Source organism: Neofelis nebulosa, chromosome 17 (genome assembly GCF_028018385.1).
Source record: "Neofelis nebulosa isolate mNeoNeb1 chromosome 17, mNeoNeb1.pri, whole genome shotgun sequence".
Lineage (NCBI taxonomy): Eukaryota > Metazoa > Chordata > Mammalia > Carnivora > Felidae > Neofelis > Neofelis nebulosa.
Genome location: NC_080798.1, coordinates 993,781 through 1,020,921, shown reverse-complemented (window position 1 = coordinate 1,020,921; position 27,141 = coordinate 993,781). Strand labels below are relative to the sequence as shown.

The window sequence follows — 27,141 nt, the reverse complement described above, 5'->3', positions numbered from 1 at the left end:
CAACTCCTTTTGTGATTTCACTTCAAAAAGAAGTATGTACACCTCCGTGGACGTAATCTTGTGGAGGGGCATTTAAGTTCCAAGTGCATATTCAGTTAAGCTCAGAATTTGTTAAAAGTGGGTGTGCGCCGTGAGTCCATTCTTAACACACTGCCTAATTTATAGTTGTGATACCTCTGGCCTGGTGGTTCTTTATGATCTTGTGATGCGCTCACCCAAAAACCATTGGCGGGGAGGGGGGGAGGTTAGAATAGGATTTGTATGACTCAGTGTGACTCGTGGTATGGCTCACAGCACAGCAGCAGGGCTCTGAGGGGGGTCTTGGGTTTGGTGGGTTTCACTTGTCACTGGTAATTTCAGGGAGAAGACGGGGTATCTGCCCACCAGAAGTGGGCGTGTGGGTCTGTGGGTCGTCAAGGTGTTTGCTGGCAGAAAGGATGCTATCGATAGCTTTTATACAGGGGTAGCAACTTAAAAAGTAAGCATTAAAGATTTTGTACCTAAGTATTACGATTGCAAGAAAGAAGGTATGCCTTATTGGTTGTTCTTGCCACTGTTGGAAACTTAAGCAAAACCGGCCTCAGAATTCGAATTGAAGGTTATAATCACACTGTGTGAACAATCTGGTGAAGACAAACAGGGGAAGAACTTGCTGCGGTGAAGGGGCTGAATTTAGGAACCAGTAACAGATCATAAGCTTCTAGTTTTGGAATCATCTCCACATTGTTCCTGAGTTGATGAATCCCATTTTTTTTAAACTTTTTTTTTAAACTTTTTTTTTTTTTTTCAACGTTTTTTATTTATTTTTGGGACAGAGAGAGACAGAGCATGAACGGGGGAGGGGCAGAGAGAGGGAGACACAGAATCAGAAACAGGCTCCAGGCTCCGAGCCATCAGCCCAGAGCCTGACGCGGGGCTCGAACTCACGGACCGCGAGATCGTGACCTGGCTGAAGTCGGACGCTTAACCGACTGCGCCACCCAGGCGCCCCGATGAATCCCATTTTGAGTGCGATTTTCCTGGTGTGAAACCAGGGAGTAAGGAAGGGAGTGAGGCAGGCAGGCAGTCTGCTGCAATGTTATTTTTCTTAGTTTTAGAAAGGCCATCATGTATACAGAAATCCCAGTGGGGAACGAAACGCTAATGCGTTTCTTGCAAGAATTCCCCGGTGTGTGTGAAATTTTTTTCTTGAACATGCTTACCAGTCTTCCATTTCATGGTTTGGGGATAAGAAAGAATTTCTCGGGGCGCCTGGGTGGCTCATTCAGTTGAGTGTCAGACTTCGGCTCTGGTCTGGATCTCTGCTCGTGGGTTTGAGCCCTGTTTTGGGCTCTGTGTTGTCAGCTGGGAGCCTGCAGCCTACTTCGGATTCTGTCTCTCTCAAATACATATAAACGTTAAAATTTTTTTTTAAGAATTTCAGGTTTTTACCTAGGACAGTAGTAGTTCTGTGGGTAATCTGTTAAAGTCGACAGTATTTTTAGTGGCAACATTGCTGCATAGAATCTCCACTGACTTTGAAATGATTTTTTCGTGGTGGTAATGGGCTGCAGGGTCAGTAATATAGTAGGAGCAAGGCAATAAACAACGAATGGGGAAGGTTCAAAGAGGTTCAGTAAAGCGTACATTTGAAGTTTTATTTGTGGTGATCAGCGAGCGCATAGGTAAGTGGGGTAAGCAAAATCATGGTACATCCATACAGAATAGCATTCAGCAATAAAAAAATGTGCTCTCTCAAAATTATTCAGCATAAAGGAAACCACAATTTAAAAAAGTAAAACATTTGACTCTAATCATGTAAAAAATACAAAATAATTTACTGTGCAGGGTAGAGGTTTAAAAAGGGCACAAAATAAAAGGAGTTATATAGATTTATTACCACCCATGGTTTTGTATACAATTTAAATATGTGCAGTTTTACAGCATGTTAATTATACCTCAATAAAGCTTTTTTTAAAAATCAAATAGAGGTCTGGGTCCCCTACATATTTGCACAAGAGTCCGCCATCCTTCCTCATGCCTGGGGAAGGGATGCCCTGCATCAAAGAAGAGTTTCAAGGTCATTTCTATCTGGGTCAGCAACTGGTCAGAAAAGCTACAGATCTCAGTGGGATTTTCTAATCCTATTGCCATTTTCTTGCCTACGCAGCAAATATCTGTGAGATGGACTAAAAATTAAGATTGGCACGATGGCCTCGATTTCCACAACTGTAGGAGGAACACTGGTGTGGAGTGTACAAACCGGCATGTCAGTGGACGCAAGTTTTGTTAGATGTTTATATATCCTAAGTCCTGCCATCTTCTGTTTCTGTACAATCACGGGTTTTCAACCTGGCTCCTATCGTAGTTTTACAACCAGCCAACGACACCAGAAAGTGAACTTTACACATGAAGGCACATGATTCCTTTGCAGTGCTCGGGAACAGCTTCCCCATGATAATGCTCAACATCGTGCGACAGCCCTGGGAAAGAGGAACCACTCTCGCGGGAGCCCTACAGGTGGTCAGAAGAGAAATACGATGTCCTCGTGGTGCACTGCAAGGAGGTCTAGAAGGTAAACAGTATTTTCATTTCAACCCCTTGGCACTGTCAAAACTGGGTCAGAACCCGAATGAGGAAGAAGGGACTTGCTGTGTTACATGCCCCCCCCACCCATCACTGACAGTGGTTGAGAAAGGACCTCTGCCCTGAATGAGGAACCTGGCAGGGCAGAGTAAGAATATGCAGGGCTCCTGGAAGCTTCCCCACAAACCTAGGAGTTTTGGGGGATCTCCCCAGTGTGGACGTTCACACGTGTGTGACGTTCAATTGCCAAGAGCTGGCTCCCTCACAAGGTCTCTAGTTCTATGAAATACCATATCCTGGGCAGGACCTTCTGGGGCCCAACAAGGCCGGACGTTTAGATAAAGGCTTTCCACCGACATCTGCTGCATATATGTAACATATATGTAGCTTACGAGCCATTTCCCCACAGTTGTTGAGCTCATGAGGTTATCTGGTGTGAAGTTTTCGGTGCTGAATGATGTGAGAGCTTTGGCTGAAGGATTTCCCACATTCCCCACACTCGTAAGGCTTTTCTCCTGTGTGGACTCTCCGGTGCTGAATGAGGTTGGACTTTTGGCTAAAGGATTTCTCACACTCATTGCACTTATAAGGTCTGGCTCCAGTGTGAATTCTCTGGTGTTGATTGAGAGTGGACCTGTGGCTGAAGGATTTCCCACATTCGCCACACTCGTAAGGCCTTTCTCCGGTGTGAATGCGCAGGTGCTGAACAAGTTTGCATTTGTAGCTGAAAGATTTTGCACATTCGTTGCATTTATAAGGCCTTGCTCCACTGTGAATTTTCTGGTGTTGAATGAGGTTGGAGCTTTGGCTGAAGGAATTCCCACACTCGCCACACTTGTAAGGCTTCTCTCTCGTGTGAACTCTCTGGTGTTTAATGAGGGTAGAGCTGTAGCTGAAGGCTTTCCCGCATTCGCCACACGCGTAGGGTCTCACTCTGGTGTGAATTTGCAGGTGCTGCACAAGCCTGAATTTGAAGCTGAAGGCTTTTCCACATTCGCTGCACTTGTAAGGCCTTGCGCCAGTGTGAATTCTGTGGTGTTGAATGAGGTTGTAGCTTTGGCTGAAGGATCTCCCACATTCGTTGCACTCATAAGACCTTGTTGCTGGGTAAGCTCTCTGGCAATTACTCAGGATGGAGCTTTGGTTAAAAGGTTTTGCACAGTTCTCCCAGGCATGGGAACTTTCTCTAGGGTCAAGCTGCTGAGGCTGGAAAAGTTTATTATAGTCACAGCTGAATGATTTCCCATAGTTGCTGCATGTGTGTGGACTTTTTCCGCCCTGAAAGGACTCCCCGTGCTCGAAGCTGCTGTGTGGTTTTGCCCCTTTGAGAGTGGCCTGATGCTGGAGGAGACTCAGTATGGCCAGGAAGTCCTTCCCTATCTCCCCGCAGGGGAAGGGCTTCCCTGACACGTGCAACTTGTAGCTTGTCACAAGCTCCATGTCCCACCTGAATGGCTTCTCTTCGTTGTGCTTCTGGTGCTGGTGAAGGCTTGTGCTGAACCACAACTGCTTCCCGCATGCCTCACAGGTGTAGGATTTCTGGCCCGGATGTGGTCCTTGGTCCTCTGACAGATACAGAATATCTCTCCCAACCAAGACACACTTCTCGCAGGGATGAGCTTTCCACACGGGTGGACCTGGATCTGTAGCCTTGCCCAGTGACATTCGTGGCACAGAAAGTGCCTCCTCGTCCTCCATTCCGTACCAGCAACCTGAAAGCCCAGAGATGCTGGTGTGAAGTGCATGCTATCTTTGGTGGAAGGGGAGGGCTCAACACAAATGTCTGTCGGGCACACCAAAGAACGAGTCCACTGGATGTGTTTTCAAGATGAGGGTGCTGGGGCCGGGTTGGTAAAAGGGCTGCAGTCCTGGAACTCTAATGTCACAAGGCTGGGGGGGGGGGGCAGCAGCACAGGAAGAAGCAGGTTCTCCAGTGCACCCCTGCCACTGGCCTGCAGCTGGGAGTGCTGTGTGGGAGTTTATGTCCAGGCACCAGAACATCTGGTTGCAACTGACTAGATGGTATTCAAAGACTAAGGACGCGTAACCTAACATTGGGAACAGGAGAGAAGAAAGGTTGATGTATGGAAGACGGAAACAGCAAGGGACAAAACCTGAGGAAGGGGGAAGGAAAGACAGAAATGACGTGTGCGACCACTGGCATAAATACACCGGTGGGCCATCCTGCTAAGACCCTGGACTCTTCTAAACTCCGGGTGAGTGAAGCGGGACTTGGATGACACAAATCCCTGAGGCAAGGACAGGCAGGGACTAGCAATGCCCCAGAGCAATTCTGCACACGACCAAAAACTGGCAACAAAAATAATCCCTGGTCCTCCAAGCAACTGCTGCCAGAGACCAGAAGAAACGTGAGCTAGAAGGAGGGGAAAAACCTAGGCAGGGGCCACGGATGTGGACAACAGTGCTGGACGCTGATGTTGCGGGCTCAGCAAGAGGGCAGTTGCTGAGCCCGGCCCTGGTGATGGCAGTCCCTACAATCTCTACAACCCAAATGTGAGAGGCAGGATACCACAGAGCGGGGGTGAGGGTCTTACCCAGTGAGATCACAAGTGCAAAGTTCTCCAGCATCACATCGTGGTACAGGCATCTCTGAGTCTCATCAAGGAGACCCCACTCCTCCCAGGAGAAGTACACGACCACGTCTTCAAAGGTCACAGTATCCTGCCGTAATGGGAGAGAGATGAAACTACAAACACTCCCTTCTCCACAGGACCCACACATCTATCCCATACTCATCCTCCTCGCAGGCCGCCCGACTGAGAGGAGATACCAAGCCCTGCTGCCAGTAAATCACTATGTCCAACCCTCTATAAGAACAAGGACGATGTGGGCAGACAGACATAATCTTGAGGTCGGGTGGGCATGGCCTCTCCAGCCCCCAACCAGGCAATGTCCCTCAAATCCTCCACAGTGTACTGGCCAGGTACAACCAAAGATAGACTCCACCCTCCCACCTAAGTCCCTGATACTGAAGGCCTGGGGCGGGGCGGGGGGTCCCTCAGTTCACACACCTCTTTTACCCCGTAAGTGCCTCTCCCTAGTACTGAGCCCACAGCATCAAGAGTGCTTGGCAAGATGGACCCCACTTTCCAGGGCAACCTCAAATCCACTATGAAGACCTGCCTTTCATTGTATGTGTTCCAATTTCCTCTTCTTTCAAGGATACTACTAATCATATTGGATTTAGAGCCTCACTTTATAAGGTCTTTAAAGACCCTATATCCAAATACTGGGAATTAATGATCTTTGCCCTGAGCTCACCCACCAGGCTCCATGAGAGCTTGCCACAAATAAGCAGCAGCCTGCTCATGTCCACTCTTCCACTGAAAGTCTTCTGTCCCTTACCCGTGTTTGAGAGGCCACTTGCTCCAAGAAACAGGTTCGAACTCAGTGCCCAAATTCCTGGCCTCTTAATAATGTTATCGCCGTAATCAGAATTTCCCTTCCTAAATGCAACACAAAGCGCCACCTACACATCTAATGTTGAACCACCTCAAGTTTTTAGACTTTATATCCAGCTGCCCACTTCGTGCCTGCACTCAAAGCTTTCTGAGACAGAGACAGGGGTGGCCCCTAGGGCTTTATTCTAACTCACTCTCCACAGTAGAAAATCAGATTGGTTCTACCTGAAGAAGAAGTTAAAATCCAACAACTCCCCTTACCTCCATGGCCACAATTTACATCTACGTAGCCTCCCCGCTAACCTTCCCGGTATGTTTTCTGCAGCTACGAAGCATGGGTAAGAGAAGATCCAGACCATCAGAACAAAAGAACATTTGCATTTCTCTGAATACTCACAGCTCCACCAAACGGGTAGCTGTGCCCCAGGACAACCTCATCTTACTGACCGCTAGAATGGAGAAGGCCTCCCCCAACATTACCTCTAGTTTAATGTCTCTCCAGGGTCCTGAACACCCTCCTCTTACTTCGATAGGTTCTAAAAGTGCTTCATCTGTAGAGGGTGGGGCTCAACGAGATCTGGTCTCCACTGCTCCTCTGACCCCCCACTCCCACCCCTGGCCTGTAAGTCTAGGCATGACTCTGCCTCATATTCTGCTTACTGCACGCACAAAACTCACACCTCGGTTTGGAGCTTGCAAGTGGGTGCTCAGACACGTGGCCCCCGCCCACGAGCGCCTCCCTGTCTGGGACCCCGGGGTCTGGACCGCAGGGAAGCCAGCGGGTGCCCTGAGCTCAGGCCCAGCAGCTGTGCATTTACCTGAGCCGAGTCCCTGGGCGCGGCCGCCGCCATCGGACTCTGTGGGCAGAGCAGGGCTGGGAGCGGTCCGGTGTCTCAGACCCTCCTCTGAGCAGTGGGGACACCTCCTCTCGGGCCGCTGCAATCTTCACCTCGTCTCGACCCAGCACTCTGGAGCCTCTGACCAGGAAATGGATTCGAGAGCTGCCAAAATGACTGTCACCAGGACCCCGCAAGTTCCACCCTGAGGAGTTGGCACACGTGGAAACGCCCGTCTCCTGGACCTTCATTGGCTCCACGCTGACGTTGCTTGGTGCAGGGTCCTCTGGGCAGTGTGGTTCTCACAGCTCCGTGGGCCTCTGCAAAGGGCACCGCACATCAGAACCTCCCGGAACACGGGTGAAGCAGCTTCACTCCTCAACAGGCCAGGCCAGGCCAGGTTCCTGGGGAGTTGCCGGCAACTGCTCACCTAAAGGGTTAGCAACAATGATGCTGCTTCAGACTTCATGAAGTCCATGTCCTCCCAGAGGCGACAAGTTCTATCCCAGATGCCCCCAAAGGTTACAGATCCAAATGCACACAGCATTCCATTGTCACTCACATAGTGTGTGGGACCTCATCTGCCATGGTTTTGTTTTCTCAAGGGTCACCGCCCAGTCAGTGCTTTTTTCCAACACCCGAAGGCCATGGATTCTGGTATTTGGTCCAGTTTTACAGCCACTTACAGAGGAGTATGACGGAGACCATTATAGCCTCACACACTTGGAAATGAAAGGGATTCCGAGGCTTTCCAAGCCCAATTCTCCATGCAGAACTTTCTCCACATTCTGCAAATGTTATTAGGGTTCTCAAGAGATGTGGGTTATAAAACAGAAGGCTCCAAAGCGAATTCTATGTCACGTTAGAGATGTGACCGACACCAGTTGTGCTCACTAGCTCCTACAGCTTTACGTAGCACCTACCGTAAGAGGATTACCTATGCAAGGACTGAGAAGAGACAACAGAAAGACAGGAGCACCGTGCACGAGTACTCACTTCTGTAGAGGTAGTTCTGAGTTACTCCGTGTGTCTGAGAAAGCAGCAAATAAAACTGTATATTTTATCTATGTAGGGGGCTTAAACAGAAGAAAATATAGACTCATTAAGGATATTTTGATGTATATACTCCTGAATCGAGTTGGCAAAGAACATGATTTGTGATTTGATACATTTTTTTAATGTTTCTTCATTTTTGAGACACAGAGACAGAACGTGAATGGGGGAGGGGCAGAGACAGAGGGAGACAGAATCCGAAGCAGTTTCAGGCTCTGAGGTGTCAGCACAGAGCCTGATGCAGGGCTCGAACTCACAAACCAGGAGATCATGACCTAAGCCGAAGTCGGACACTTAACCAACTGAGTCACCCAGGTGCCCCATGATTTGCTACTTAAAGGATATGGCATGAAAGGCTGAGAGAAACCTGTTGTGTGTTGATGCTAAGAGTTTCTCACAGTTCCGGGGGGGCGGGGGACAAACAGTACATGCACCAAGAATAATCTTTTTGGACATTCAATTAGAAAACATCCTAAACCTCATGACTCTCTTGTGAAATACTTAACAGGTTTGGGATTTGCAGGTAATGAGGCCCTATTCAAAGGGCCACCTAGAATTTATAAATGCTGTGGTATTTGTTCTGACTGCTCTACCCTCAGGCTTCCTTATTGAGACACAATATTGAAACTATCCCAATTAATAATCCTACAATAGCTTCTAGATGAAAAGAAGAGTTGTAAGTCTCTCTCATTGAAATCATAAGCTAGAAATGATTAAGATTAGTAAGGAAGGTATGTTGAAAGCCGAGACAGGCCAAAAACTATCCCCGTAGCCAAGTTATGAATGCAAAAAACCCACAAAGTCTTTAAAGGAAATTAAAAGTGCTATTCCAGGGGCGCCTGGGTGGCTCAGCCGATTAAGCATCCAACTTCAACTCAAGTCATGATCTCATGGTTTGTGAGTTCGAGCCCTGCATCAGACTCTGCGCTGACAGTGCACAGCCTGCTTTGGATCCTCTATCTCCCTCTCTCTCAAAAATAAGCACTTAAAAAAAAAAGTGCTACTCCAGCGAACACACAAATGATAAGAACACAGGACAGCCTTACTACGGATACAGAGAAAGTTTTAGTGCTCTGGACAGAAGCTCAAAGCAGTCACAACATTCCCTTAAGCCAAAGCCTAATCCAGAGCAAGGCCCTAACTCTCTCCCTTCTATGAAGGCCAGGGGAGGTGAGGAAGCTGCTGAACACAAGTCTGAAGTTAGCAGAGGTTGGCTCGTGACACTGAAGGAGAGAAGCCGTCTCCTAACCGCAAAGGACCAGGTGGGGCAGCAGGTGCTGACGCAGAAGCTGCAGCAAGTGCTCCGGTAGCCCTAGCGGAGATCGGAGATCGTTCGTGAAGGTGGTGACACTGAACCACGGATTTTCCCAATGCAGACCGAGCAGCCTTCGACTGCAAGATGGCCATCTAGCACTTTCATAGCTGGAAAAGTCAAGCTTGGTAGGGCCAAGGGTCACGTATCATTCTGAAAAGCCCAGGGCCCTTAGGAATTCTACCCTGCCCGTGTTATAAATAGAACAGCAAAGTCTGGATGACAGCACATCTGTTTATAATATGGCTTACTGAATACTTTTTAAAAAAATATTTATTTACTTTGGGGAGAGCACAAGTGGGGGAGGGGCAGAGAGAGGGACAGAGGATCTAAAGAGGCAGGCCTCTGCACTGACAGTCTCTGACAGTGGTGAGCCTGATGTGTGGCTCAAACTCACAAACGGCGAGATTATGACCTGAGCCAAAGTCGGACACTCACTGACAGAGCCACCCAAGTGCTCCTGGTTTACTGAATATTTTAAGCCCATTGCTGAGACACAGTGCTCAGAAAAAAAGATCTCTTTCAAAATATCACTGCTCAGTGACAAAGCATCCTGATGGAGATGTATGATGAGACTAATGTCTCATGCCTGCTAACACGACATCCATTCTGTTGCCTGTGGATCAAGGAGTAATTTTGACTTTCAAGTCTTAAGAATATGATTTGTAAGGCCAGAAAAGTAAACTGAAATCCTTCTGGAATTCCATTTAGCTGCCATTCATCGGTAGCAGGAGTTTGGAAGAAGTCACTGCAGATGTGCTGGCAATGGCAAGAGAACTAGAATTAGAAGTAGACGAGATGCGGGACACCTGGGTGGCTCAGTCGGTTAAGCGTCCGACTTCGGCTCAGGTCATGATCTCGCTGCGCGTGAGTTCAAGCCCCGCGTCGGGCTCTGTGCTGACAGCTCAGAGCCTGGAGCCTGTTTCAGATTCTGTGTCTCCCTCTCTCTCTGACCCTCCCCCATTCATGCTCTGTCTCTCTCTGTCTCAAAAATAAATAAATGTTAAGAAAAAAAAAAAAAAAGTAGACAAGATGTGACCAAATTGCTGCAAGGGACAAGCTCACAATAAAACCAGAAGTGGATGACCAGAGAACTGGTTGCTTGAGGGGGAACCTACTCTGGGGAGAGGCCTGAAGACTAGAGAAATCCAGTTGGTGGATAAGATGCTATCAAACCGCATCGTGTGCTTTGGCGAAATTGTGACAGGAAGATCCACTGATATGGCAACTTCACTGCCTTATTTTAATAAACTGCCATAGCCACCCCCATGTTCAGGGTCATAAACAAAAAGATTATGACTCACTAACAGCTCAGATGAGGGTTAATGTTTTTTTTTTTTTTTAGAAAACAGCATTTCTCAAGGTATGTATACTGTTTTTAAGACATAATGCTATTATATACTGTAAAGACAACGGTTATGTATCTACTGGGAAACCAACGACTCATCTGACTTGCTTTATTGCAGTTGTCTGGAACCAAATTTGTACCCAAAGTGTTTCTGTTGATGGCCTAAAATAAGCTACTTTGGCGTAAGAATCAACATAGGCAGAAAGAAGCCTTCCTGAGCATCCATCTGATAAAAGCAGAAACTTTTTAGAAATGAGTAGTGTTCTCAATCCACCCTCCCTCAGAAGAAAGTTGGAACTGAGCTCAAACTACACAAACCAACCTCTAGCTTTCTCACATTTTTACCTTCTTCTGCTAAGAACATAAAGGGAAACAGGTCCCTACACAAGACATGTGACCTTTTCTGCATCATTCATAGCATTAGATTAAAAGACTATTTAGTCAATTTAGAGATTTATACTCCTCAAGGTCCACAGGCACTGTCCATACCTTCACACAAAACATTTTTCACCCAATGTTTACAAAATAAACATTTTGGGCGTTAGCTTAAAATTCAGATCAGCATTGGATTCCTACCGTTAAACTCTCAAAATCTGAAAAAGACATACATTTACATTTTCATGAAATTCTGTCTTTGGATAATTGCTCATACAACAGCTTCTTTTGTATCCTACAATGCCTATTCAACACTGAAAGCAAAATTCCCAGCAGCTCAAATGACAGTTTATATTCTGGAAGGAACTTAGAGCCCAGAGCCTGTATTTGGAAAAAGATGTTTTCCTTGCCCTCAAGCAGAACTGAGAAACAAGTTGTCACTGCTAATGAGCACAATGGGAGGAAATGCTGAGAAGCATGCAGACACAAGAGAAGAGAGGTGTTTGTGAGTCCGGGTTACCCAAAAGGAAAAAACACAAGTAAATGAGTAAAAAGAGTCAAACATACCAGGATCAGGATGGTGCATATGGCTCTGGCTTCACAGGAAGAGGGTCCACTGCTGAGAAGGTACTGAACCCACTGCTTGGACCTGTAAAGAACAAAGACAATGTGGAGTCAAAAGCCCAGACCACGAAGCTCAAACACATTACATTAATATCACAGATGCTGACTAAATTTCCTATGCCTCCTAAGCCTTCCAATCTGCAATATCCCAGGAAAAATGTATACATTCCCACCCCCGCCCCCCACTCCTGTTTCTGCTCAACAAACTGGCACTCTCACGGGAATGTCAATATTAAGTTATAAAATTATAGAGAAAACTGCAAGGAATTTCCAAAGATATCAACTCTAGTCTGAATGAGGAAGACAATATTTAAGTTAAAAGAAACTACTTTATCAACCAATTTATAGAGTGTGCTAGAGGCTGATTTAATTGAATGAGAAGACTCTAGTCACAAAGAAGGAACACTGGGTCGTTACACCAGAAAATTTCTTTGCTCACATAACAAGTTGTTTCAATTTAGTAATAATCGTAAGACCAAGTCTTTCATAATTACAAAGCTATTTTATGTACATTGTTTTTTAATGACAAAGATGAGAATCACAGAATCAACCTAACATCTATCAACTGGGAATTGAATAAATCCTCATGGAGCATTAGGTAGTTGTGGATGTGATCGGTAACTTTCCCACTGCTGAAACTTCAATTCATAATCTTCTATTAAGTAAAGCACAAGAGGGGGATGTGTGCATGTTTGTGTTTGAATATTTGTGGTTGGGTAGGGCATGGAAAAGGGACAAGTAAGGGGTGTTTCTGGGTGCTCCTAACACTGATCAAACTGTGATTCATAAACGATTTGATTATTCTGACACTCAGTAGTGCATCTGCATACCTGTATCAGGGCCCCAGAATGTTCTCCAAGTCACTCACAAGGTTCTCCTAATAGCCTGAAGCTAACCGGACGCTTTTGTGTACGCTTTCAGACCTTATCCTAGGTTATCCTACCAGCAGTCAGCTAAGTAATAAATGCATTTGTTTTATCCTTCTTCATCACAAAGAATAACGAGGATTCTTAAAATAGCAAAACATGCTCACAGTGCTTTCTAATATATCTAGAATTCCCTAACAGAATAGGATACCCAGTTTAATGTGAATTTCAGATGAGTAATGAATAACTTTATAAGGTCTATTGCATGGGACATACTTATAGTAAAAAATATATATATTATTTATTTTCTAAATCTGGAAACCCTAAGTATACTGATAATGCACAATTTCAACTGGGTATCATTTTAACATGTGAAAGTGGCCTTTTGACTTTTTTGTTGCTGCTTAAACAATACAAACATTGAATTACAGTTCTGGAAGTCAGAAGTCCACAACGGGTCTCCACTGGAGTCAGCAAGGCTGCCTTCCTTTCTGGAGGCACTAGGAAAGAATTTATTCTTTCACCTTTTCCAGTTTCAGAGGCCACCCACAGACCTGGGCTCATGGCCCCTTTTCATCTCAAAGCCAGAAACGGCCAGCTGAGTCTTTCTCACCCTGCATCACTTGAACTTTTTCCATTTTCTGCCTATCGTTTCCCCATGTAAGAACGCTTACAATCATACTGGGCAGGCTCAAGTAATCCAGCATAATCTCCCCATTTCTAGGTCAGTGGATTAGTACTCTTAATTCTACCTACTACCTTAACTCTCCTTTGCTGTGTAATCCGACATTAAGACATAGACATTTAAGGGACACCTGGGTGGCTCAATTAAGTATCTAACTCTTGGTTTCGGCTCAGGTCACGATCTCCGGTTTGTGAGATCGAGGCCTGAGTCGGGCTCCACGTGCTGACAGTACAGAGCCTGCTTGGGATTCTCTCTCTGCCCTTCCCCAACTTGTGCATGTGCGCTTTCTCTCTCTCTCTCAAAATAATAAATAAATAAACCTAAAAAAGACAAGGACATTTAAGTGGGGCAGTTTTCTGCCTATCCCATTGGCTTAAAAATGACTTTAATTCCCAAAATCCAGCACAAACTTCCCTCTCATTAGGAACGTTGGGTTATATGGTTTTAGGAGTATCTGGTGCCGGATCCCCCTCAAGCCCTAATGGTATGATAGTGACTCCAACAACTCCATCTTTTTAGGGGGGTTTCTGCTTTATCCTTAACTGCATACTGATACCACTGGGCAGAGGAAGAGAAAGAAGAAACAAATGCAGTTTCCTTTCTTCTTCAGGATGTGATGCTGGTAGCTACAGTTTCTTCTCCTTATTGCTTCCATTCCAACCATTCTCCTCAGATACATTCTTTATTTTGCTAGAAGCAAAAGTATTTTTTATTTATCTGTATTTTCGTGGCTTTATTGAATTATAATAACTGAACACAGTTAAAGTGTACAATGTGGTGAGTTTTAACGTAGACCTATCCACTGAAACCATCACCACAATCAAGACAGGAAACATATTCATCACCATCCAAAATTTTCTTACAACCCTTCCCACTACATCTCTCCCCCATTCAACCAGCATTCTCAGGAAACAACTGATCTGCCTGTGTTATAATGGATTAGTTTGCATTTTCAAGAATCTTAAACGGAACCATGCTGTGTGTTCACTTTGTCGGAATTTTTCCACTCAGCACAGTTATTTAGAGATTCATCCACGTTATTACATATAGCCACATTTCATTCCTGTTATGTAGTGGGTATGTGCCCCCCAAATTCATAGGCTGAACCCCCAAACCCAATGTGGTAGAATTAGAAGGTGGAGTACGGACAGGTAATTATGTTAGATAAGGTCATCTGGCTGGGACTCTCATCAAGAGATCAGCGATACCACGTAAGAGACAACAGAGGAAGATGGCAGAGCAGCATGGCTCCCCTCCTCCCACAAACGCAACAAGGCAACAACTAAGTGTAACGCAACTCTCTCTGAAAATGACTTTAAGGCCAGCAGAACACTTATGCCACGGCTCGAGACAAAAAGCCAAATCGAGAAGGGTAGGAGGAGCAGAGATATGGTCCATAACCAAACCCCAAGCATGGCAAGCCACAAGCAGGAGGGATACCACAGGCACAGAGGTCCTCTCTGAGGAATGAGAGGATCGATCCCCACATCCGGCACCCCTGGTCCTGGGGACCTGTACCAGGAAGATGAGCCCCACAATGTCTGACTTTGAAAATGAGCAGAGCTTAACTCTGGTAATGGGAGAGCCAGAAGGCTATATAGGAAACTGAGATTCTGTTCTTAAAGGGCCAGCATACCATAACACTCAGGCTGAAACCCAGGACAAAAGGCAGAAGTTTGAAAAATAACTGTATTACATGTGAAGATTTACTGACTAATTTTAGAGCATATGCCAGAGGAGCAAGGATCTGTAGAAGCCTTTTTAAGGAAGAGAAGTGCTGGCAGGAGCCATTTTTCTTGCTCTCCTTCAGCCTAGCTGACTGGATGCTTGCGGGAGTCAGTTCGCACCGTCTGTCAGTGCTACCTTGCTAGACCCTCCCCCCTTCCTGGCATCCCCCTGCAAACCCACTCGACCTAAGCTACTCACCCCAGCAGGTACCCGTCCAAAGCAGCTCCTGCCCTGCCTCAGCCGGCAGGCAGCCCCAGACAGGCACCTCTCCAAAGCAACTCCTGTCCTGCCCCAGGGAGGAGAGATCGGCCCCCCTCACCAGCATCCTAGCAGCAGCTACAGCTTGGCCTCTCAGCCAGCCACACCAGGGACCAGCCCTGCCCACCAGTATGCTTGTAGTAGTCACGGCTGGTCACCGCACACAGATGGGCTGAGGGCCAGCCCCACCCACTAGCATGCCCACAGCAGTCCTGGCCCAGTTACAAAAGAGCTCATAAAGCACACACAGGGGACACATCCTGCAGCAACTGGTCCCGGTGACTGGGGGACTGGGCTACTGGGCTCCACAGGATGCCTTCTACATAAAAGGTCATTCTTTTCAAGACCAGAACCCCCATAGCTGATCTACTAATACATACAGATGAGACCGGACGTATTCAGGGTGGTATGGCTGTACACTCTACCTGATACATACAAACAAACCCAAGGAGTCAGACAAAATGTGAAAAGAGGAGGAGTATGTTTCAAATATGAAACACAACAAAACCTTGGGACAAGAACTAAATGAAACGATCTACCTGATAAAGAGTTCAAAGTAACGGTCATAAAGATGCTCACTGGTCTTGGCGGAAGAGTGGATGAATTCAGTGAGACCTTCAATAAAGAGATATAAAAAAGAACTAGAGCTGAAAAATACAATAACTGAAATGAAAACTATACTAGAGGGAATTCACAAATTAGAAGATGCAGAAGAATGGATCAGTGAGCCAGAAGATATGGCAGTGGAAATACAGCAGTGCAAAGCACTCAAGCTGAACAGCAAAAAGAAAAACGTATTTTTAAAAACTGGGATAGGTTAAGGAACCTCTGGGACAACCTCAACTATACCAACATTTGCACTGTAGGAGTCTCTGAAGAAGAGAGAAAATGGTGTAAACTTCCCTAACCTGGGGAAAGGAAACTGATGACCAATCCCAGGAAACACAGAGAGCCCCAAACAAGATGAACCCAAGCAGGTCCACACCAAAACACATAACAGTTAAAGTAGAAACAAAATCTAAAGAGATGATCTTAAAAGCAGCAAAAGCAAAGCTAACAGTTACCTACATACAATGGAGACTCCATAAGGCTATCAGCTGAATTTTCCGCAGAAACATTTCTGGCCAGAAGGGAGTGGCATGTGGCATGATATATTCAATGTACTGAAAGGAAAAAAACCTACAACCAAGAACTTTACCAAGCAAGGTTATCATTCAGAATTGAAGAAGAGATAAAACTGTTCCAGACAAACAAAAGTTAAAGTTCATCACCACTAATCTGGCCTTACAAGCAATGGTAAAGGGAATTCTTTAAGCAGAAAAGAGAAAAACATATAACTAGAAGAAAATTATGAAAGGAAAAGTTTTACTGGTAAGACAAGTATATAATAAAGATAGTGGATCAATGACTTATAAAGCTAGTATGAAGGCTAAACAGCAAAAGTAGTAAAATTTTGGTTTTATTAATTTTCTTTTACAAAAATTGGTTAAGCAATATATACAAAAAGATGTAAAATATGACATCATGTACATAAAACTTCGTGGGGGGAGAGAGTAATAAATGTAGTGCTTTTAGAATTTACATGACCACCAACTTAAAAACTTGTAATACTAAAGAAAGCCAACAAATCACAAGGGAAGAGCACAAAAGAAAAAAAACAACAAAATGCAGTAAGTACATACCTACCAATAATTACTTTAAATGTAAATGGACTAAGTGCTCCAATCAAAAGATGTAGGGTGACTGAATGGATAAAAAAAAAAAAAACAAGACCTATCTATACACTGCCTACAACAGACTCACTTCAGATCTAAAGACATACACACTGAAAACAGAGGAATGAAAAAACATATTCCATGCATACTGAAGTGAAAAGCTGGGGTAGCAATACTTATAATAATAAAGTAGACTTTAAGACATGGACTGTTAAAGACAAAAGTCATGCATAACTATAAAGGAATTAATCCAACAAGAGAATAGAATAACTGTAAATATCTATGAAACCAACATAGGAGCACCTACAAATATAAAGCAAATATTGGCAGCCATAAAGGGAGAAACTAACAATACAGTAATAGAAGGGGACTTCGGGGCTCCTGGGTGGCTCAGTCGGTTGAGTGTCTTGACTTCGGCTCAGGTCATGATCCCGCGGTCTGTGAGTTCAAGCCCCGTGATGGGCTCTGGGCTGACAGCCCAGAGCCTGGAGCCTGCTTTGGATTGTGTCTCCCTCTCTCTCTGACCCTCCCCAGCTTGTGCTCTGTTTCTTTCTGTCTCTCAAATATAAATAAATGTTTAATTTTTTTTTTCTTCTTAAAAAAGGGGCTTCAATGCTCCACTTACATCAATGGACAGATCATCCAGAGAGAAAATAAGACACATTAGACACATAGACTTAACAGATATACACAGAACATCATTTCCAAACAATACATTCTTTTCAAATGCATCTGGAACATTTTCCAGGATAGATTACATGTTAGGCCACAGAACAAGTCTCAATAAATTTAAGATTGAAATCATATCAAGTGTCTTTTCCAACTACAACAGTACGAAACTAGAAATCAATTACAAGAAAAGAAAATGGAAAACACAAACACGTGGAGGCTAAACAACATGCTACTAAACAACCAATAGGTCAAAGAAATTAAAAAACAGCTGGAGACATATAAAAATGGAAATGCAACAGTTCAAAATCTTTGGGATGAAGCAAAAGCTGTTCTAAGAGGGAAGTTTATAGCAATACAGACCTACCAAGAAACAAGAAAAATCTCAAACAATCTAACCTTACACTTAAAGTAACCAGAAGAACAAACAAGGTCGAAAGTTAGTAGAATGAAAAAAAAAAAAAAAAAAAAATCTGAGTAGAAAGAAATGGAGACTGAAAAACAATAGAAAAGATCAGGGACACTAAGAGACAGTTCTTTGAAAAGATAAAAGAGATAAACCTTTAGATAGACTCATAAAGGAAAAGAGAGAGGACTCAAAATCAGAAATCAAAGAGGAGTTACAACTAACACCATAGAAATATAAAGGATTAATTATATGCCAACAAATTGGACAACATAGAAGAAATGGATAAATTCCTAAAATATATATATATATATATATATAATCTTCCAAGACTGGATCACAAAGAAATAAAAAATTTGAACAGACTGTTTACTAGTAACAAAACTAAATCAGTAATCAAAAACCTCACCACAAACAAAAGTCCAGGACCAGATGGCTTCACAGGTGAATTCTACCAAATATTTCGTTTAGGGTTAATACCTATCCTTTTCACACTACTCCAAAAATAGAAAAAGGAATGCTTCCAAACTCATCCTCAAAGCTAGCATATACCTTGATACAAAACCAAAGACACCACAAAAAATGAAAACTACAGACCAATATCCCTGATGAACACAGATACAAAAATCCTCAACAAATTAGGAAACTGAATTCAACATATGAAAAAGGTCATTCACCACAACAAGTGGGATTTATTTCAGGGATGTAAGGATGGTTCAATATCTGCAAATCAATCAGCATGATACAATATATTAACAAAATGGAAAGAATTATATAATCATCTCAATATATGCAGAAACAGCATTTGACAAAATTTAACATCCGTTCATAATAAAAACTCTCAACAAAGTGGGTTTAGAGGGAAAATTCCTCAACACAATAAAGGCCATATATGAAAAAACTCACAGCTAACATCATACCCAATGGTGAAGAGCTGAAAGCTTTCCTCACCATCTACTCTCACCACCTTCATTCAATTCAGACAATAAAAAGAACTAAACAGCATCCAAGTTGGAAGAAAAATGTAAAACTCACTATTTGCAGGTGATATGCTATATACAGAAAACCCTAAAGACTCCAACTAATAAATGAATTCAGTCAATTTGCAGGATATAAAATTAATATGCAGAAATCGTTTGTGTTTCTACACACTAATAAAAACCCAGCAGAAAGAGTAATTAGGAAAACAATTCCATTTATAATTGCATCAAAAAGTGTAAAGTACCTAGGAATAAATGTAGATAAGGAGGTGAAAGACTTGTTTTCTGAAAACTATAAGACACTGATGAAGACAGCACAAATAAATAAAAAGACATACCATGTATCATGTTCATGGAATGGGAAAATTAACATTGTTAAAATGTCCATACTACCAAAAGCAATCCACAGATTCAATGCAATCCCTACCAAAATACCAATAGTATTCTTCACAAAACTAGAACAAGGAATCCAAAAATGTGTATGGAACCACAAAAAACCACAAATAGCCAAAGCAAGCTTGAGAAAGAACAACAGAGCTGGAAATATACAACGCCAGATTTCAAACCATACTACAAAGCCATAGTAATCAAAACAGTATGGTACTGGCACAAAAATGGAACAGAATAGAGCTGAGAAACCTATGCTTATATGCAGTTACTCTGTGACAAAGGAGGCTAGAATACACAATGAAGAAAAGTCTCTTCAATAAATGGTGTTGGGAAAACTGGACAGCTACATACAAAAGAACGAAATTGGACCACTTTCTTACACCATACACAAAAATAAACTCAACATGGGTGGGGGGGCACCTGGGTGGCTCAGTTGGTTAAGTGTCTGACTCTTGGACTTAAGCTCAGGTCATGATCTCATGGTTCATGAGATCAAACCCCATGAGTACATGCATACACTCTCTCCCAAAATAAAACAATAAAACAGAACAAAACAAACTAAAAACTCAAAATGGATTAAAGACTTGGATGTAAGTCCTGAAACCATAAAATTAAAAGACATATGCAATAATTTCTTTGACATCAGCCTTAGCAACATTTTTCTGGATATGTTTCTTCAGGGAGACAAAAGCAAAAACAAAAGTAAAAGGGACAAAAGGGAAACAAAAGCAAAAATAAACAATTGGGACCACATCAAACTAAAAAACTTTTGCAAAGCAAAGCCATCAACAAAACAAAAAGGCAACCTACTGAATTAGAAAAAATATTTGCTAATGATACATCCAAAAAATGTATGTATGTATACATAATATATATAACATATATATTATACTCCAAATACCCCAATACTTAATATCCAAAATATATAAAGAATTCACATACCTTAACACCAAAACACCTGAAACAATTCAATTAAAAATTAGCAGAAGACCCAAATGGGCATTCTTCCAAAGAAGACATACAGATGGCCAACAGACATGAAAAGATGCTCAATGTAATCAGGGAAATGCAAATCAAATCCACAATGAGATATCACCTCACACCAGTCAAAACAGTATCAAAAAGACAAGAAATAACAAGATGATGAAATAGAGGAAAGAGAACTCTTGTGCACTGCTGGGTGGAATGTAAAGAGGTGCAGCCACTCTGGAAAACAGTATGGAGGGTCCTTAGAAAACTAAAAATAGAAAAACCAGGGGTGCCTGGGTGGCACAGTCGGTTAAACGTCCGACTTCAACCAGGTCACGATCTCGCGGTCCGTGAGTTCGAGCCCCGCGTCAGGCTCTGGGCTGATGGCTCGGAGCCTGGAGCCTGTTTCAGATTCTGTGTCTCCCTCTCTCTCTGCCCCTCCCCTGTTCACGCTCTGTCTCTCTCTGTCCCAAAAATAAATAAAAAACGTTGAAAAAAAAATTAAAAAAAAAAAAAATAGAAAAACCATATGATCCAGTAATTCCACTTCTGGGTATTTACCTGAAGAAAATGAAAACACTAATTCAAAAAGATATATACATCCCTGTTTACTGCAGCATTATTTACAATAAATAGGATATGGACACAATCTAAGTGTCCACTGATATATAAATGAATAAAGACATGATACACACACACAGGAATATTACTTAGCCATTAAAAAAAAAAAAAAAAAAAGAAATCATAGGGTGTCTGGCTGGCTTAGCTGGTAGACAGTGCAACTCTTGATCTCCAGGTCATGAGTTCAAACCCTATACTGGGCATGGAGATTACCTTAAAAAAAAAAAAAAAAAAGGAATCTTGACATTTACAACAAGGATGGACCTAGAGGGTATTATGCCAAGTGGAATAAGTCACAGAAAGACAAGTAAGATAGGATTTCAGTTATCTATGGAATGTAGAAAACAAAACTATCAACAGCAATAACAGAGGCAGACTTACAAATACAGAGAACTAGTGGTTGCCAAAAGGGAAGAGTGTGGGGTGATGGACGATGGACAAAACAGGTGAGGGAGATTAAGAGGCACAGCCTTCCAGCTCTAAAACAAGTTACAAAGGTGAAAAGTACATTATAGAGAAAGTCACTAACATTGTAATAACTTTGGTGAGAGATAGTACACTTATAATGAGCATTCTGTAAAGTATGTAATAGTTAAATCATTATGTCGTACACCTGAAACTAAAATTAATGTCAACTATACTTCAATAAAAAAAGAGGGGAGTGGGAACACCAGAGAACTGTCACTCCCTGTCTTTCCATCATGTGAAGACACAAGAGAGCCATCTGCAAACCAAGAAGAATCCTCATCAGGAAGCAAAGCAATAAGCACTTTAATCTGGACTTCCTTCCCAGCTTCCAGAACTCTGAACAATAAATTTCTGTTCTTTAAGCCACCTAGTCTATGGTATTTTGTTACAGCTGACAAAGAAAATTGTTTATTCCTGAGTGATATTCCATTATATAGAAGTATTACAATTTGTTTATTCATTCAACTGTTTTTGATGGACTTTTTTCCCCCTTTTCCATTAAAAGTGAGGCTGTTTTAAACATTTGTTCACAGGTCTTTGCATAAACATATGCTTTTATTTCCTTCGGATAAATACCTAGGAATGGGATGACTGGGTTGTATGAAAGCTGTATGTTTAATTTTATTTATTTTAAAAAAATGTTTATTTAGGGGTGCCTGGGTGGCTCAGTTGGTTAAGTGTCCAATTCTTGATTTTGGCTCAGGTCATGATCTCAGTTTGTGAGTTTGAGCCCCACATCAGGCTCTGTGCTGACAGCAAGGAGCCTGCTTGGCATTCTCTCTCTCTGCCCCTACCTGACTCATGCTATCTCAAAATAAATAAACTTTTTTTTTTTTAACATTTATTTATTTTTGAGACAGAGACAGAGCATGAACGGGGGAGGGGCAGAGAGAGAAGGAGACACAGAATCGGAAGCAGGCTCCAGGCTCTGAGCCATCAGCCCAGAGACGACGCGGGGCTCAAACTCACGGACCGCGAGATCGTGACCTGAGCCGAAGTCGGATGCTCAACCGACTGAGCCACCCAGGCGCCCCTAAACTTTTTTTTTTTTTTAACGTTTATTTATTTTTGAGACAGAGAAAGACAGAGCATGAACGGGGGAGGGGCAGAGAGAGAGGGAGACACAGAATCGGAAGCAGGCTCCAGGCTCTGAGCCATCAGCCAGAGCCCAACGTGGGGCTCGAACTCACAGACCGTGAGATCGTGACCTGAGCTGAAGTCGGACGCTTAACCGACTGAGCCACCCAGGCGCCCCTCAAATAAACTTAAAAAAAATGTTTATTTATTGGGACACCTGGGTGGCTCAGTGGTTAAGCATCCAACTTGATTTTGGGTCAGGTCATGATCTCACAGTTCATGAGTTCAAGCTCCACATCAGCCTCTGTACTAATGGTGTGAAGCCTGCTTGGGATTCTTGCTCTCTGCCCCTCCCCTGCTCACACATGCATGCATTCTCTCAAAAATAAACTTAAAAAATGTATATTTATCTTGAGAGAGTGTGTGCACCAGGGGAGGAAGGGCAGAGAGAAGGAGGGAGAGAGAATCCCAAGCAGGCTCCATGCTCAGCACAGAGCTCAATCGGTCTCACGACCCGACATCAAGGGTCAGACACTTAACTGAGCCACCCAGGCACCCCTGTATGTTTAATTTTAAAGATGCTGCCAAATTGCTTTACAAAGTGCTTGTACAATTTCCCTTCCTACTATCAGTCGATGAGAGTTCCATTTGCTCCACATGCTTAACAAAAGATGGTATGGCCAGTTTTTAATGTTACTGATAGGGAAAAATCTGTTATAAGATGGCCAACAGGACTGATAGGGAAATTCCAGTCCTCGACTGAAGACTTCCCTTCCCGGTTCTTCCCACCCCACTTGCCACGCTCAAATGCGGAATGCAGAAGTAACAAACTATAAATTATTCCCTCTGCTTATGCTCGGGGCTCAGACCTCTGGAGAGGGATCTCCTCTGAGCCTGCCAGCGTAAAATAAACCTCCAGCCTTCCAACATCTCAGAGTGCTGCTTGGTTCTTCTGCCGGGTGATCCAGAACAGGTTCCGTGACATTATCAATTCTAAAAGTGCACAGTGGTTAAGTCATTATGGGTTTTTCATTTTCCTAATGACTCTTTCCAGCATCTTTTTATGTAAATTTTTGCCAAACTTTTTTTTGAAATATCTGTTCAAATCTATTGCCTGTTTTTAAAAACTGTTTCTAACTATCGAGTTATAAATGTTCTTTATGTATTTTAGATACTTGTCCTCTCTTAGATACGTTTTGCACATAAAGTCCCTCTCTTCTCCTTCTGGGCCTGCCATAATGCATATATGGGTCAGCTGCTAGTATCCTACATGCCCCTTAAGCTCTCTTTACTTTTCTTCTCCTTTTTTTTTTTTTTTTTTTTTTTGCTCCTCTGACTTGACAATTTCAAATGACCTGTTTTCAAGTTTGTAGATTCTTTACCTGATCAAGTCTGCTATTGAACCTCTCTAGTAAAGTTTTCAGCTTAATTGTTTTTCAGCTCTAGAATTTCTGGTTGGTTCTCTCTTACAGTCCCTATCTCTTTACTGACATTCTCACATTGTGCATGAATTGTTTTCTGACATTGTTGTTTGTGTTCTCTTAAGTCACAGGGCATCTTTAGCGCAGCTGTTTTAAATTTTTGCCAAGTAATTCAGAGGCCTACATTTCTATATGGCCAGTTTCCAGACATTTATTTTGTTCCTTTGGTTGGGCCATGTGTCCTTATTTCTTTGTATGCTCTGTGATCTTTTGTTGAGATGTAGGCATTTGAATTAAAATAAATAAATAAATAAATAAATAAATAAATAAATAAAGGCCAACTTTTCCAGTCATTAAGAACTGGCCCTGTGCAGGGGAAGACCTTCACTAATCTCCTTACCTCAGAGGTTCTGGGATCACTCAAATCTTTTCTGGGAATGCATATTCCCTGTGTTTGAGTGTGTGTGTTAGCTACAGCATATATGATTGCCTTTAAATACCTTCATTTCCTAGAGAGGTTCTCCCTTGCTGCTTCTTAGAAGCCACAGCCACTTCGTGCTCCACAGGAAGGTACAGGCATCTCCCTGGCCTCCCCATGTTACTTGCTGCATGGTACCCAGAGAGTTTTTTGTAAATTCAATCAAGATTCAATTGATCCTCTGATGATCCTCACTGCCAGAGGCAGCTGTGAAGCCTGGTATGTAGTCCTTCCTGCTTAACTTGGTCTCTTGCTACAACCTCCACAACCCAGACTGACCTGCAGATTGCAGATACCCATGGCCTCATTCCATTTCTGTGCTGCCCTTGCTGTGCCCTCTGCAGTCAGAACTTTCTGATTTTGACTTAACCCCTCATTCAAAGCCCAGCCCTACTGGTCACCTACCTGAGTCCCAGTGTTTCTCCCAGATTTGCCCCTAATCTTATCCTCCATACTGAATGAAATATCCCAGGCCCCACCAAAGTTGCCACAAAATCCATGAAGTCCCTTAAGTGGAATAAACACTAGCTCCAAGGACTGAGTATTAATGGGCCAACTCCTATGCTTCTGTGTCCATCTCATGTCCACTCTTCTCCTGGTACCCTTCATCGGCTATGAGTCTACGCCATCCTCAATGTTTTCTCCCTTCATGTTACTCACTTCTGTAATTTCAGTATGTGAAACTCAATGCCATCAACCAGATATCCAAGCAAGAGGCCCAGTCCTCGGCTACTTCCCTTTCCTAGTCTGAAAATGGTTTTACCATCATAGCCTAGAGACTGCTTCTTGTAATCACAGCTCACTTACCTGGACATATACAGTAGCCACAATATTTTGGATGTCTCCATCCTGAAGCCCTCCCCAGATTTCCAAACATGGGTGTTCAGCTGCCTACTTGATGCTTTTACCCAGTGGTGTCTGAAACACCTCAGATCTTAAAATAGCCACAACAAAGTTCCCAATATCCCCGGTGAAAATTACTCTATGACCAATTTTCCCATATCAATTGATGGACTTTTCATCCTTCCCGTTGCTTAGATCAAAACCCTAGGGTCATCTCTGAAAGTGCTTCACTTTCCCACTGTTATAGAATGTTTATGTCTCCCACCCTAATTCATATTTTGACATTCTACCCCCCACAAGCTGATGGTATTAGGAGCTGGGGCCTTTGGGCTGAAATTAGGAAGCAGGCCCTCACCAGACACAGAAACTGACCAGCCTGATCTTGGACTTCTAGCCTCCAGAACTATGAGAAATAAATTTCTGCTGTTTACAAATCACCTAGTTTATGGTATTTTGTTACAGCAATAGCAGCAGACCAAGCATGCGACTTCCCTTCCACATTAGGAAATCTAGTTGGCCCTTAATAAAAACAGATCCAGAATCCAGTTACTTCTCCTAAGCCACCACTCTGTTCTGTGAACCCTGAACTGGAATGTTACACTGGGCTCCACCTTAGTTTTCCTTCCTCTTCCCTCATCCTCACGATCTTTTCTGCACAGTGAAGCCAGAGGAAGACCTGGGTAAGATCATCTCCCTCCTCTAATCCAAAGCTCGAGTCCCCTCCAGAACAGATAAGCAACTTCTCAGGCAGCCATTTCAGTCCTGAATCCTGTCTCACTGCTCTTTGTTCCCACCTGAAGGAAAAGGAATCTGTGGTTTCCTTAAGGCTCCCAGCTTCCCTAAAGCTCTAAGCGTTGTTGTGTGCCAGTATGGAGATAACCTTTCCTCGGCTGTTTCCCTCAGGCGCACAAAACGGAAACACCTCTCTATAATCCCTGGTATGGACCCAGGGCGGGGGGAAGCCTGGGGTTTCTCGAGGGTCCCTCTACCCAAGGTCTGGAAGGTCTGGAGGAACGGCACTGAGAGTCCCCAGGCACTACGGGACAGAGAACACAAGAGGGGGAGGAGCTAGTGTGGGCCCGGGACACCGTACACGGACCGGTGCAGGTTCCATGAGAGCGTCCGTAGCCATGTTTTAACAGGCAGGTTCCAGAGGAACAGGGCCACGTCAGGTTGAGTGCGCTCAGGCTGGCCCGTGAGCCAGGTGAACATGGGACTGGATGCCTCACCTCGGTGCCTCAGGGTTTCCTCTTCCTAGCTCTGCGTCCTTGAAGAGTCAACCTTCCGGCGCCTCAATGTTTCCACCACCCTCCGACCAACTACCTTTGAGAAGCTCTTAAAGCCCTGACGTAATTCGTGTCGCTCCTTTCTTTACCGTTCTCCACAGCTTCCAGAATCCCGAGATGCAGGTAGAACCCTCGGCCTGCTATTCCAGGTGTGACTCCGCCTCAAACACTGTTCCTCGCAGGCACACCGGACCCCAGCTTTCCCGAACGCTGCCAGCTGAGTCGCACCTCCCAGCCTCGGCACGGGTCGGCTCCTCTGCCTGCAACACTCCCCCGCTCCTCATCACAACCACAACAGTAAAGCTGAACAGAGAAGCGGAGATGTCATGTTTGTTCACGGCCATTGTCAGAAACGGGACCCCACCTACCCGTGCCCTATTGTCCCAGACAGTCAGGCCTGGGACGTGAGGACGTGAGCAGGCGCCCCTCCGCCGGCGCTTTAGGACCTGGGAGGCGGTGAGGGGCCGGGGAACGCAGCGTTTACCTGAGCCGGGTCCCTCAGCGTGGCTGCCGCCATCCGGGCCTGTGGGCGGAGCGGGGCGGGGAGCGGGCAGGCCCTCGTGCGGGGCGCCCCGGGCGGTGTCGCCGAGCCTCAGACCCGCCTCTGTGCGGCGGGGACAACGGCTCCTCCGACTCCTTCTCCCGCACGTCACCTCCGCGCAGACCCACCGCTCCGGAACTTCTGCCCGGATGAACACAGGGGAGAAGCCAAAATGACCGCCCGGAGGAGGACGCCGGAAGTCCCG

The 27,141-nt window shown here is 44.1% G+C and overlaps 1 protein-coding gene across 1 annotated transcript; it reads right to left on the bottom strand.

Annotated features, from left to right (window-relative positions):
- Positions 1-1,611: 1,611 nt before the first annotated feature.
- On the bottom strand, positions 1,612-27,141 carry LOC131498830 (zinc finger protein 501-like). Its single transcript, XM_058706226.1, has 5 exons — positions 26,880-27,141; positions 11,479-11,560; positions 6,806-7,253; positions 5,121-5,247; positions 1,612-4,277 (listed from the first exon to the last, which is right to left on the bottom strand). The coding sequence occupies exons 3-5, from the start codon at positions 6,836-6,838 to the stop codon at positions 2,992-2,994; spliced, it is 1,446 nt and encodes a 481-aa protein (XP_058562209.1). The 5' UTR covers positions 6,839-7,253; positions 11,479-11,560; positions 26,880-27,141; the 3' UTR covers positions 1,612-2,991.